At 44.1% G+C, this 12,652-nt stretch overlaps 1 protein-coding gene across 3 annotated transcripts in view; it reads right to left on the minus strand.

Moving 5' to 3' along the window:
* Positions 1–12,652, minus strand: part of RNF123 (ring finger protein 123) — a 90,015-nt gene that overhangs the window by 36,713 nt on the left and 40,650 nt on the right. For all 3 annotated transcript variants that reach the window (XM_080993461.1, XM_080993462.1, XM_080993463.1), the window contains exons 31-35: positions 12,374–12,458; positions 8,778–8,917; positions 8,336–8,524; positions 6,278–6,353; positions 4,048–4,132 (exon numbers count right to left, since the gene is read on the minus strand). In XM_080993461.1, coding sequence (XP_080849587.1) covers positions 4,048–4,132; positions 6,278–6,353; positions 8,336–8,524; positions 8,778–8,917; positions 12,374–12,458 — 575 coding nt within the window. The remainder of the gene's footprint in view (positions 1–4,047; positions 4,133–6,277; positions 6,354–8,335; positions 8,525–8,777; positions 8,918–12,373; positions 12,459–12,652) is intronic.

A 12,652-nucleotide genomic window follows, 5' to 3' on the forward strand; every position in this document is an offset into this window, starting at 1 on the left:
TGGCATTGCAGAAGAATGGCTGCCATTTTATAGGTAAGCATCAATGGGGCTTCTAACCAAATGTACCATTAGTGCACGGCAGGTACAGGTCTGCTATGAGGATTTCTACCTGGGGTATCTACAGCAAGTAAACTGAAGAGAAAGTAATGTAAGTAATCAATTGGTGTGATGGAAGTTCCTGATCAGGAGATACCTGACAAGCTGTTCCATAGGTCTGCCAAGGATTCCAAATCCTGTTCTTCCCCCACTGTTACCATCTTATTTATATATATCTCCCTAGGCCAGGAATACAGAACCTGTTTTTTGGCCATAGAGCCACATCCACCCTTGGCCATGCACACATGCACAGGACACACAGTCTCCCCTCTTCAGATGATCTTTGCAAATCAGATGAGGAAGGGATAATTTGCATCAACAGGAGATTGCTAAACTGGAAGAATAGGTTTAAAGCCCAGCATCATGCTTTTTTCTTTCTTTTTCATGTCACTGCTAAAATTGCTGGGGGCTTGGGGGGTCTGAAAAATTTGCAGCTGGAGGTCAGCCATCCCTGTCATAGACTCTGTTAATTGCCCTAGGCCCTTGAAAACTCTTGATTCACCCATGCATTTCTGCAAAAACATATCCATTGTGATTTCATAGCAATTACAGCTATGAAAATACTATTGCTCAAGTCACAGTGTTAAGAGATAAAGACCCTAGATTCATGCTCCCTCCATAGTCTTCCAACAGAACAAAACCCGATCCCTCTTCAATGAAAGCCAGCAGCATCAAGAAGCTACAGATCACAGAGACGGTAGTTAGCCCCATTCCCATCCACTGTTCATGCCTCAGAAACAATTTATTTAGAAGTTATATGATACAACAATAGTCCAAGGGAGGCCTCTATAATGAGCTGCAATCACTGCTGAGAAAAGGACCATATTTCACTACAATTAACGAACAAATATCTGTTGGAGGTTATTAAGCAATGTGCTGTTTTCACTTGGAAAACGCAGCCCACTCTGTCCTCAGGCTGTTGATTTACTCCTGCTAACATGAAATTTGTCCAGGAATTTGCTGTAGATCTCATATGCCATGTTAAAAACGCTTAATAGTAATATATCATCATTAGTCTGTTCCTATCAATGAAAGTGCAGCACGACCTTTCCTCAAAAAGCAATGTCTTATTGAGGGCACTATAGATAAGGACAACATGGGCAAAAGAAAAGAAACAGCTAGTCTGCCCCACAGAACAGGAAGCAAATGGGCTGCGGAAACAGGGACAGGGAGGGTTATAATTGCATCTGGATGTCAGCATATCGGCTGGGCTGTAAAGGAACTAGTGTAGAAGCTAGATAGTGTACAGGATCAATGATGAAAGGAGTTCAATCTGGCAAGAAGGCAAACTAGATGCTGTGGTAGATCCAGAATCCCTGCTGAGGCCGCTGTGGCTGATATAAAGGTAAGGGACGGAGGGAGCTTGTTACCCCAATTTGGGTGGGATGGGATTGGCCTCTATAGGGTTTCCCACAACCAGATTTAAAAAAAATAAAAATTCACTTTAATATGGTGTGCTTGGCACATTTATATTTAGGGCTATGTGGCTTTGACCACAGGAGGGAGGATATAATTAGGCTGATTTGTGTCTATCTGGAAGGCCTTGGTGGGGGGTGGAGAGGATCAGAAATAGCCTGCTTACAGAACTAAAATGCCTAGCCACATGGAGCTCAGCTGTCTGCAAAACAAGGACAACATTTTGAAAAAATAAGACATGCCAAATGAGAAACTGAAACGTGACACAACAGTTTCATATGGACTGCATTTCGGTGAGAAGGATTAAACTAGAACATGAGGCAAGATAAAAGCAATCTGAATAGAGTTGCCACACTGGATGGCTGGTTACCTATTTAATTTTTTGAATCTAAAAGATTGTCAAATATTTCAAGTAGCCGTGATACTGGTGCTGCTTGAAGAACTAACCTGCTAATCTAGCATGTGCCTTTAAAACTGCCATTTGTTATTAAATAGTTGTTACTTTGCTTTATTTTTGCTTTAATTTCCTTTATAACAAAAAAATGAAACTGCAGACTGGCCCTGCTGTTCCAGGATAAAAGCCAATGAGGAGAACTGCTCAGTAAATCATTCACTTTTATAGAAACCTTATGTAACAAGGTTAAAAGCTGTAATTCAAAGCAATGCTTTTAAAAAGGTAATTTCATTCTTTCACAGTTAACAGTTATCTAACTTGTTTTTGCAGTTAACGTAAGTATCAACCCACTTGAGAATATCTTTTTTCCATATACAGTCTTGACTGATCAAATGGGCCAAATCTTTTTGACCTGTCAAATGCCTATCCCTAGACCTGAATGCAATTAAGGCTCATTTTAGAAGGAGGCTATGCACATATTTCTCCATGATCATCATGGGTATTAGCATGTGTTTCACAGGGGAGTGAATGCACCCTTCTTTTTAAAACAACCCTCTGGACCTTTTTGAGGAGCTTGATGTTCCCATTTTCCTCCTCAAGTTGGAATGGTCAGGAAGTAAAATATGTCCTTTCCCCAGTGAGGCAGAGGGGTGAGAGGAAGTGCTGAAAGCTGTTTTTAATGCTACTTTAGGATCCACAGTAGACATAAAAAAGAGTGGAATTAAATGCAAAAAGTATTTATTGACTGCCTGCATTTGAGAAGTTGTTTACCTCATTCAGATGATTGTATCAAAACTTAATCAGCCGAGATATGAACAAACCTTATGCCAGCCAAACCACTTCTTCCTGTCTTAGCATGATTCAACTAATGTACCCTGCCTGTTAGGAGAGATGATTTTTTTCTAGGTTGGAAATCAGAAGAGTAGCTACTACCAGTACCTAATTTATAATGGAAAGGCTAGTTTTGTTTTTTCAAAAAACACAACAGGATGGGAGAAGAGATTATCAGATGACAAGTGAGTGTCAACCCACTGTCTCTAAAAGTCCTGAGAGCTGTGGAAGGGACTTGTCCATCACGTCTGTCTGAGTACCATAACAAGGGCAATGAAGGCAAAGCAATAATGCCATCAGCCACACTGCAGTAGATCTGGAGGGGCATGTCAGCAGCCACCTTCCCTTGGGACTTGGCTTATTTTCCACTGTCATACGCTACTGCAGCTAGACATATTCACTGTTTAACACAACCAAACACAGCATGTCTTTACAGTTTTATCTGTCTAAACGATCTGCTGCCAGCATTGCTCAGTTTAGGAAGGTAACTGCATATGTAGAAAGAGTATTCTTTTGCTACAGGATGTGAGTGGTGCCTATGCATAAAGGTAAAAGAAATGGCCTAATTTCCTTTGGGCAGGACCATTCCCAGATTTAAATCCCAAAGCTTGTTCTTACTAGAAAAAGAAGAACAAGAAGATGAAGAGAAACATACAGACATAGGACAGATCTCCCTTTAAAGTTACTGTAAGAATAGAGTAGAACTAAAGATCATCTTGTCCAACGGTCCACCCCCTAAGCAGAATCTGCCATGAACCCACACCATAAAACAACCAAGGAACAGAATATAGTATAGCTTGCATGAGCTACATAGCGGTGTAAGCAGAGAACAGAAGCAAGCAGAGAACAAAAGCAAACAAAGTATTCCACACCAGAATATTTACACCAGAGAGTGGCCAATACTCTAGATGTTGTTAGACTCCAACTCCCATCAGCCTCAGCCAACAAGGGCCAGGGATGATGCAAGTTGTAGTCCAACAACATCTTGAGGGCACCACATTGGCTACCTCTTTAAATAATTCAATGGAAGGTTTAAATTGACAGGATGTCTCCCCTTTTTTCTTTTAAATAGCTCTCAAGTACACTATAGTCGCAGCACAAAGCACCCAGAGACCAACGTACAGGACAGAAATTATTTGGGGATTTAATATCCTGCAACCAGACTGAGCATATGAAAACAGGGGGCAAAGACAAAGACTGCATCATTACCCTAATACACAATGCTGCCAGGCTGCTCATTTCAGAACAGTAAACTAGAACACAAGCAATGAAATCTTCACCCCCATGGAGTGGAATTAAGCAGCACTTACCCTTGGAAGTCAGTATCAACAAGCAGCCGGACCAGAATTCCTGTCACAGCCACAAGGATTGGATAGTGATCTACGCTCTCCAGTCCTAGGGAAGAAAGCAGGTATTTCAAATTACAATCAGTTCTATGAAAAGTTAGCTTGTTGACTTCCCCTGAGCACCCCTTTTTATCTTCTTAACTATAGCAGAGGACAAATTAGCATAGCACTGCACTGAGAAACACCACCAGCCTAAGTTTTCAGGAGACCAGGAGGAGATAAATGTTTGTATTAATTCACTTAAAGATTTGTAGTACTACATCCATCAGCTTCATCAGGTCTTTGCTAGAGCACCATAAGCTCAAATGAGTCCTCCACCACCACTCCCAGTATGGACAATCCTGGACAAAACAGAATGAACCTCCTTGGCAAACAGGAAATCTTAGAGGTAAGTGACAAACACTAGAGAAAGCACTTGCTCATCTCTGCTAATGCCATTGTCTGGTTTCCTATTAGAAGGGCACTTAAAAGGATTGTGCAAAAAAAATGGAATGGTGCTAAGCCCTTCAGTAGTGGTCCAGCATTCCTCCACCTTCCAGTCAGCATACAATCCCCCGAGTCACCCAAACATAGAGTGTTTCTCAAGCACATAACCTTGAAAACGGCACTTGAAGACAGGTCTGAAGAAGTGCTGAGTGATGATTCCAATTTTCTCCTGCTTCTAGGTGAGCAGAAGCCAATGCTTTGAAATGTGGAAGACTTGATGGTGGTCACACATGCCAATATGCCCCATGTTTCCAACAGGGCAGAGGTGCTTGAGCTGGGATAATGGGGGTATGACTAAAGCAATGCTCAAAAATTTAAGGGAAGCAGAGGGAGGTAAAACAAGCTTGTCCAAATTTAAAATTAGGCACACTTCAGAGACAACTTTCTTCAGGATGACAGCTATTCATATGGTCCTTTACTCCACATGCTTATGACCATACCTATTCCAGAATGTTATTTCTATCACACTACTTGCGTCACACAGATGCCAAATAAATAAATCCATCAAAGAATAGGAAAGTGTAAAAATGTGTGGAAGTGTGTGGATCTTTTTAAGCTCTCTCCATTCACAATCTCAATTTTCAATGAGGGTTGAGTCCTTGTTCCCCAAGAAGGAACACAAGGGCACATTGACTCAGCAATATTGTTTACTTCCTAATACTGATCAGTATGACATAGATCTGCAGCAGTGTGTGCCACAGCAGTTATTTAATAATGCTGTGTGAAGGGAAAGGGTCCATGCTCTGTGGGAGGGGGGGGGACAGGCAGAGAGTGTACACACTGCTAACACATGCTGTCCTTTTCTCATCATAAGACACCAGAATAACCAGCCAAAATGAAGGGCTAAAGATAATGGAGCTATAGCGTAAGTGGAATCTAGTCAGCAATTTTGCAGTTAAATGCAGCTCCCGCTCATTCACCGGTATCACTCTCTGACAGCTTTTAGTGCAGAAGCAGGACATCTTGCCTCCCTAAAGATTACTTTGCAATTTAACAAGCTCTGTACAAGAATGGATTCCTTCACCCTGAGTAGGTGGGCACACAGCCATCACTTAATGACTGCTTACTGTTTAGAGCCAAAAGATCCCATTTCCCATCATTGCAGGTTTTATGCATTTCTGTAAGCAACGAAGGCCAAGACCACATGGGGCTTCCTTTTGGGATTGGATGCCATCTTTCATTCTCACGTGTGCTCTGTTGGGCTCCTGCCTATCTGAAGAGCGGATGGGAGGGAGCAGTGGCATCAATGGAAGTTGCACTGACACCATAATCAGAGATAAAAGGTCAGCACACAATTCTCCCCACAGACATTTCCTATCTTGTTGTTCAAAGGACTGGGAGTGGGTGAAGCCCCTGTGCAGACACAATGAATGTCCACAACCACTGGAAACATTCATGTGGGTTTGTAGAAGGAGAGAGGAATATTTCCCAGGATTGACGGGAGAATTTATATCATGTAAGAATGTAGGAAGCTGCCTCACACCAGGTCAGAGTTTTTGTCTTTCTTACCTAGCTTTGCCTACTCTTTAGTGGTAGTGGCTCTGCAAGGTCTCAGACAGCTTTGCCATCACCTTAGAGCTCCTTTGAATTAGAGCTGCCAGGGACTGAACCTGGAACCTTCTGCATGCAAAGCACATCCTCTACCACTGAGCTATGGTCCCTCTCCCAAAGCAGGACTGACTGCAAGGTGGCTGGGAAGGAAGCTCACCTGGCAGACGAAGATTGACCACTCTGTCAAACAAGTTCCGCTCAGCTGTCACACGATTCAGCACCTGATTTAGCAGCTGTGGGGAAGTAAGAAGAGATGGCAGGATGATTAAAGCAGAAGATGGAATTCTCTCTCTGTACACTTGCAGAGATGCACATATGCTGCTCCTGATACTTTTCAGTCTGATCATCAGGGTTTAGACAACTCAATTCCCTCGGATTCAGAAATCTCTCTACAACAGCAGGCACAATATTGGGCACTGCATTGTAATAAGGTGTGTTGGGATACAGAAAAGGGCCTTGAGGGTTGTTCCTTCCTTTATGCCCTGGAACTATCTGCCTTTCAGACCCACAATAGCAGAGGACGGTCTTCCAAGAACATATATTTTACAGCAGATGGTGAGATACTAGATGGATGCATGATAACGCTCTGTGTGGCCCTAGATTTCATGGCGTGAAGGATACCCATCAGCAGGGCTGCTCAGTAAAGAAATATGACAGGCCTCTCTGTGAACCATGAGAATGACAACATACCTGAGCCTTCAGCAATAACAGACTGAAAATGTGGCTCAGGTTGCATCAGCTCACATCTCAGGCTGTGGATACTTTCAATGAAAAAACTCTTAGAAGGCAAAACAGCTCTTAATTCCATGGATGGATGGGATCTCTTTCTAATAAGCCAAATTTCCACATGCATACAGTGGAACCTTAGCACAAAGGTACATGCAAGGTTGTGTAGAGAGGTATTTGATTTAAAGAAGTTGGGCAAAATAGCCAGCAGTGAGTCATCATTCCAGAGAGCAAGCTGATGCTTCAATTAGAATGTGGCAGAATTCTGAAAGTGGCACCCAAAGAACATTTGGCACATTGTTTTCCCCTCCAGGGATAAGTATTGAACTGTTTTAAGAAACAATTCATAAAAGCCTTTCGAAGAGTTCATTTCAAAATTAAAACCTGACATTTTTGGTCAACCTATTTTCAAACACTGCACTGTAGTTGGTTGTGTGAACAGATGTGCTCAGAACAAATATGAGTGGTTTGGTCACTTCATCTGCATGTAACTGCTTATAGGTGGTTCTGGTGTGCCGCAAGCCTCTTTGCATGGCCAGTCATCGCATGACAACTCAAACTAGGTTTCCAGATGGATCTGCTACAGTGACCTATGCAAGCAAGTCCCAAGTGACATGTACACCTTGCCCTCCCCATCTTTAAGCATCTACATCTATATTTTTCATGTTCTACATTGTTACCTAATGGCTAATGGCTGTATGATTTAGCAGCTTCACTCAAGTGGCCATGTAATCTTGCCAGGACATCTGCTCATCAACTGTCTGGTCATATGGTGGCCAGGTTGACCATGGGCAATGGAAATGGAACATGCAAAGCTACCTGTCTGGGCCTTTGGAACCTGATATTGTTGATGCTGGTTGGTGTTTCGGCTTTGTGTTGCTATTTTTCCTTAATGAACTTATGATTTTATTCTGTTTTATTTTATATTTATATTACATTGTAAGCTGTGCTGACAGCCACCTTGTGCTCCAATCTGGAGCAAACAGGTGGAGGGATATTATGTTTTAAAAGCTTTAAGTAAACCAAAGGGGGCATTAAGGCATTTGAAAAAGGAAGCAAGGGCTGAAGCCCAGAGAAGGAGATTCTTAGGAATATCATCGGGAAGGGGTACAGATTGGCTTATCCTTCCACTTCTTGAAATGTTTGGCCGTCTTTACTCTGGAGTTCTTTTCCAGGAAGAAATTAAGGCTTAACAAAGAAGAAAAAGGGCAGTGAACTGGAGACCTTTATCTTTCTGCACACATGCATACGCACAATCTCTGAATAATCACTAACAGAGTAAGATAGTTGTGGGGGAGGGGAGGGGAGAGCCAGCCTGCAGTTTGTATAAGTTAGCCCCTAAACTTGCTGGTGACACATTCTTTTAGAATAATATAGTTTACACCGGAAACTGTGACTGTGCCAAATGATAGCATTCACATCCTCAGCTAAAAAACTTTCCCTCTTGCCATGTAACCAACCTAATGTTTTACTGCGGAGAAGTGAGTACCTGTGCAAGTCTCCTGAGTAATAGCTCTGATGAGGGGCGACTCCAGTCCAGGAAGATCTCAGGAGCCAGTGTGACCGTCATTTCCAAGACCCTGAGCAGGCTCACCGACAGGTCAAAGCACGTTGCACACACCTTCAACTGGCGACTGTCTACAAAGTTTCTTTCCAGGCGCTCTGCAGCTTGCTGGATCTGTCCAAGCAAAACAGATGCAGCTTAATGTAAAAACTGGAAGGGGGAGTAGCTGTTTTCTTCACACCTGCCCCTAACCCTCCCCCCTTTTCTAGTTCATGCACACGTCAGCTCAATCCCAGCATCCCACAAGAACTGTGCTGCAAGCTGCTACTGACACCTAGTAAGGAAAGGACTTTTGTTTTTATCCTCCAGGATGCCAGGCAGAGGCTTACTCCTTCAACCAGATTTATTCCGGATCCAAAACTCTCACCTCCTGAATCATGCCAATGAACTCTGAGAAGGCCCAGTTCAGCTGGTTAAGCACACTGTTGAGGAAACTGGGTGCCATTTCACGGTCACTCCGCAGCAGGTCCGCCATGTGTCGCTGCAGAAGGGTGGAGGGACAAGGCTCTGGAATGAAACAACAGCGGCTTCTTAAGAGGCCACACTACCGGAAGGTGCTGGGCAGCTGCTGCCCAAGCCCAGCCTGTTTCACTGCCATCGTGTGGAAATGGGGAACAGTTTATAAGTTTATACGTATGTGCCCCTTTCACTGCATTCAGCTTCATTTTGTCTCTCAAAAATCACAAGGAATTCTTGGAGCCTCCTCCCAGCAGAGGCCCTCTTTACAATAAGTAGAGGCGGCAGCTGCCCTCCAAGGCCAGCTCTCACACATGGACTATTCTGAGCCTGTCCCGTCTCCAAGGCCTGGAGCTCTTTGCCATAATGCCAGTCTGAATTAGCTGGGATGTGGTCATGCACATTTGCTGTCTCTCTGCAAGTAAGAAGCTGTGCCCTGCAGCTGAGCTCAAGCCAAGCATCCCTCCTGCTCATCCCCACAATGCCCTAGGTCAGCTCAGCACTAATCTCTTCTGAAAGCAGCATCACAGTAGTTCCCTAGCAGGGAATCAGCACCCAAGACAGACAGTCCCACTCCTCTCTGCCAGCATTGCACATATTCACACTTGTTTGCCTATTTCCGATCAGGGTGAGAAATCTAAAGGGGAGGGGGAACTCAACTCTTTTCCAGCCTGCCAATGGAACCCAAAAGCAAGCCTGAAACAGGGGTGCATTTTAAATTGTGTGTGTGTGTGTGTGTTAGCTACAGGAACTTTGCTAGCTCTCATTAATAAGTCCTCCCCATCAGAGTCTAAAAGGAGGGCCATTTATTTCCTCACTTCCCTTAGACACAGGGGCTAAGGTAAAACTTTTCACAATGGAACTATAACCCAGCAGCAGATACTACTGACATCACTAGGACTGCAGCAGTGAAAAAAGAAATCTGAGATACACTGATGGCACCCCACCCCAGGAGCACACCTTACATCACTTTTCCCTCCTTTGGAACATGCTAGAGATCAGCTGTAAACCAGGAGGAAGCTGTCAGGCAGAGCCGGATTATCTAAGCTTCAGTTTGGCACTGAAATGAAATCCCTGCCAAATGAGAGTCCCAAAGTGACACACATGTGAGAGCACAGCTTGCTTTCAAGAGAATGCAGATGAAAGGCTCACAACTGTGAGAATAAGCTTTAAGAGCTCTTCTAGCCAACCTCTTAACAGCAGGACCTATAACTCAAGGCTCAAAAAACTAGCCAGTAGAGGACTAAGCTAGAAGGATGTACGTGCATGTTCTCCTCTCTTAGGAGCCAGCCAGTCCCATCATCGCTTTAGTTACTAAAGGGGGCCCTAGACAGGAAATGAGCATGAGTTGTCCCTTAATAAACTGAGGCTGCAGAGCAGATGACAACTAATCATTGGTGTGCCCCTAAATTGCCCATCGACATTAGGCAAGCATAGCAGTAACTCAGGCACAAAAGGCGAGGGATTGTAACAGGACAGGCAGAGAGGTGAGCTGACTTTCACATTCAGATATTCCACCCCAAGTAATGGCCAGAGCACACCTGATATGTCTTCCATTGTCTGTGCTCCAATCTCTCCCTGCAGCATCACAAAGACCTGCGAGAGGGGGGTGGACTCAGCCCCTCTAGGGCAGTGTCCCAAGGACGTCTGGTAAATAGGCTCCTTTCAATTAACTTGGTATTAATTATTCATTCAAGTACACCTCAAAATAGCAGAAAGCAGGATCACTAGCCAAAGGATCCTGTGCCCTGTCTTAGACCTCTCGGAGCCACATGGAGGAAATCACTGGCAGACAGTGATGACCTTGCCGACACCTAGAAAAGTGAACCCAATTGCATAGGTGTCCCAAGGTCATTCAATGACCGCACCCCCAGGGATGGAGTTTCATGACAGCCTCAGCAAAAACAGCCAGCTTATTACCCTGCAGAACTGGAGCTAGCAGTTTCAGGGAAGATGTATCTGCTCAACCTTTCTGTTCCCTGTTGTGTCCATCTTTTCAGAAGGAGAAGTGTAAAAAAAAAAAAGGTGGAATGGAGAAGAATAAAAAGGAAAAGGACAGTTGACACCACAGCCACAAGGGGAAACTGCTATGGAGAGCACATTAACAGCACCTACACATATTTGCTGTGCACTCGTAATATTCCCTCCAAACTAAAGGGAGATACATACTTAACCACCCACCCTGAGGCACATTTGACAGGTCGCCATGACAAACATTTGGATGGCTCTTAGGACCATCACTTGGTGCAGCCAGACTCATCCCGCTTTATCTTTCTACCCCATCATTTCCAAAGGACCGGCTTGTGCACCAAGGGTGGGAGGAGAAAAGGCTCTACTAGAGGGCTATAAAACTATGTCACCACCATACAAAGGGAAGACAACAGGAAACTTACTCTGGAAACTAGCAACAGAGAGATCTCCTGGGCCCCCAAAAAAGGAGAAAAGAAAAAAGCAAAACAAAACAAAGAGAAAAACATTATAGATGCAAATTTTCTTAGAAGGGTCAAGCAGGTGTTACTACTGCCACCTTCTGCTGGGCTGTGAGGTTAGTCATTCTGTCCCGGCATTATATGCTCTCTGAGAAAGAGTGCAGGACCAACTCATAACTTGCCATCCACTCAGCAACACAGATGCCATCATTCTCTTCACTAGATCAATAACTACAGAGGAGAAGCCAAAGCTCCCCCTACAGCTTGTAACTGGAGTCTCTCAGAGATCCTTGCCATGCTGGATATAAAGCCATTCTGAGTACTGTGGTGACACTGGAAGACCAGCCTGATTACTAAACCATGGCTGCCATAAGTGAGTGGCAAATGCCTCAGAACAAAGTAGGACTAACATTCACAGAAGAGGACCAGCCCAGAGCTGCAAGAGAAGCAGTGCCTGCTGGATCCAATGTACCACCAATGCCAATCAACTTGATTTCCTTAGAAAAATCAATTTTACTCCTTAAAACTATAACCTGGTGTGCCATTGGGGATGCTTTCACACTTTGTCAACTCATGCCTGCTCTGGCCATATGCTGCTAAAATGTTTTGTCGCCTATAAATATACACCAGAGCTTTCTTGGTCATCACCTAGTGAACCAGTGAAAACAACCAGGGCGACCACAATTATATGGAGGTGGTGGGTTTTTTTTTTTTTAAGGTTTTGCACTCAAAAATAGAAGATAGCTGGGTGAGGAAGTTAATAAGAAACTTTTCACCCTGAGTTTGCCACACACAGTTAAGTTAGGGACAGAGACAACTTATTTATATTACATGGCATCAGGAGCCCTCTAGCTCCCAGACATGCTGGGTCCCAGCAGTTACACAGACAGGATCCACTGGTGCCGATTATTGTGCCAACAGACAGCAGCAGTGTGGGGGCACCACAAAACAGGATCCTGCCCTTCTGGTACCAGAGTCAACAGCTAACCAGATTAGGATAATCTCAGTTACAGGACTGCATTTACCCACAAGCTGTATTGGCAAAGCAACACATCTCCACTCCCTATCCCCCACTCACTCTGCAAGCTGGGGAGATTGGCATCTTCTGGCTTGGTTTTCAGGAGATGAGGAAGCCGTGTGTACCTGTATCCAAATCCACAGCCCTACAGGAGAGGGGGGGAAGGGAGAAATGTCTGCTTAGAAGACCTCACGTTATCTCCCAACAAGGAACATGGAGACCCTCTTGCCAGAAGCAGGTAACAAAGTTCAAACAAGAAGTTAAGGGGAAGTTCAAACACAAGGGAAACCACTGGTTTTAAAACTACAAGCTAGAAATTCTGAACAAAATGTGAAAGCG

This window comes from Podarcis pityusensis (assembly GCF_964106645.2).
Source record: "Podarcis pityusensis genome assembly, chromosome: 2".
In the NCBI taxonomy this organism is placed as follows: domain Eukaryota; kingdom Metazoa; phylum Chordata; class Lepidosauria; order Squamata; family Lacertidae; genus Podarcis; species Podarcis pityusensis.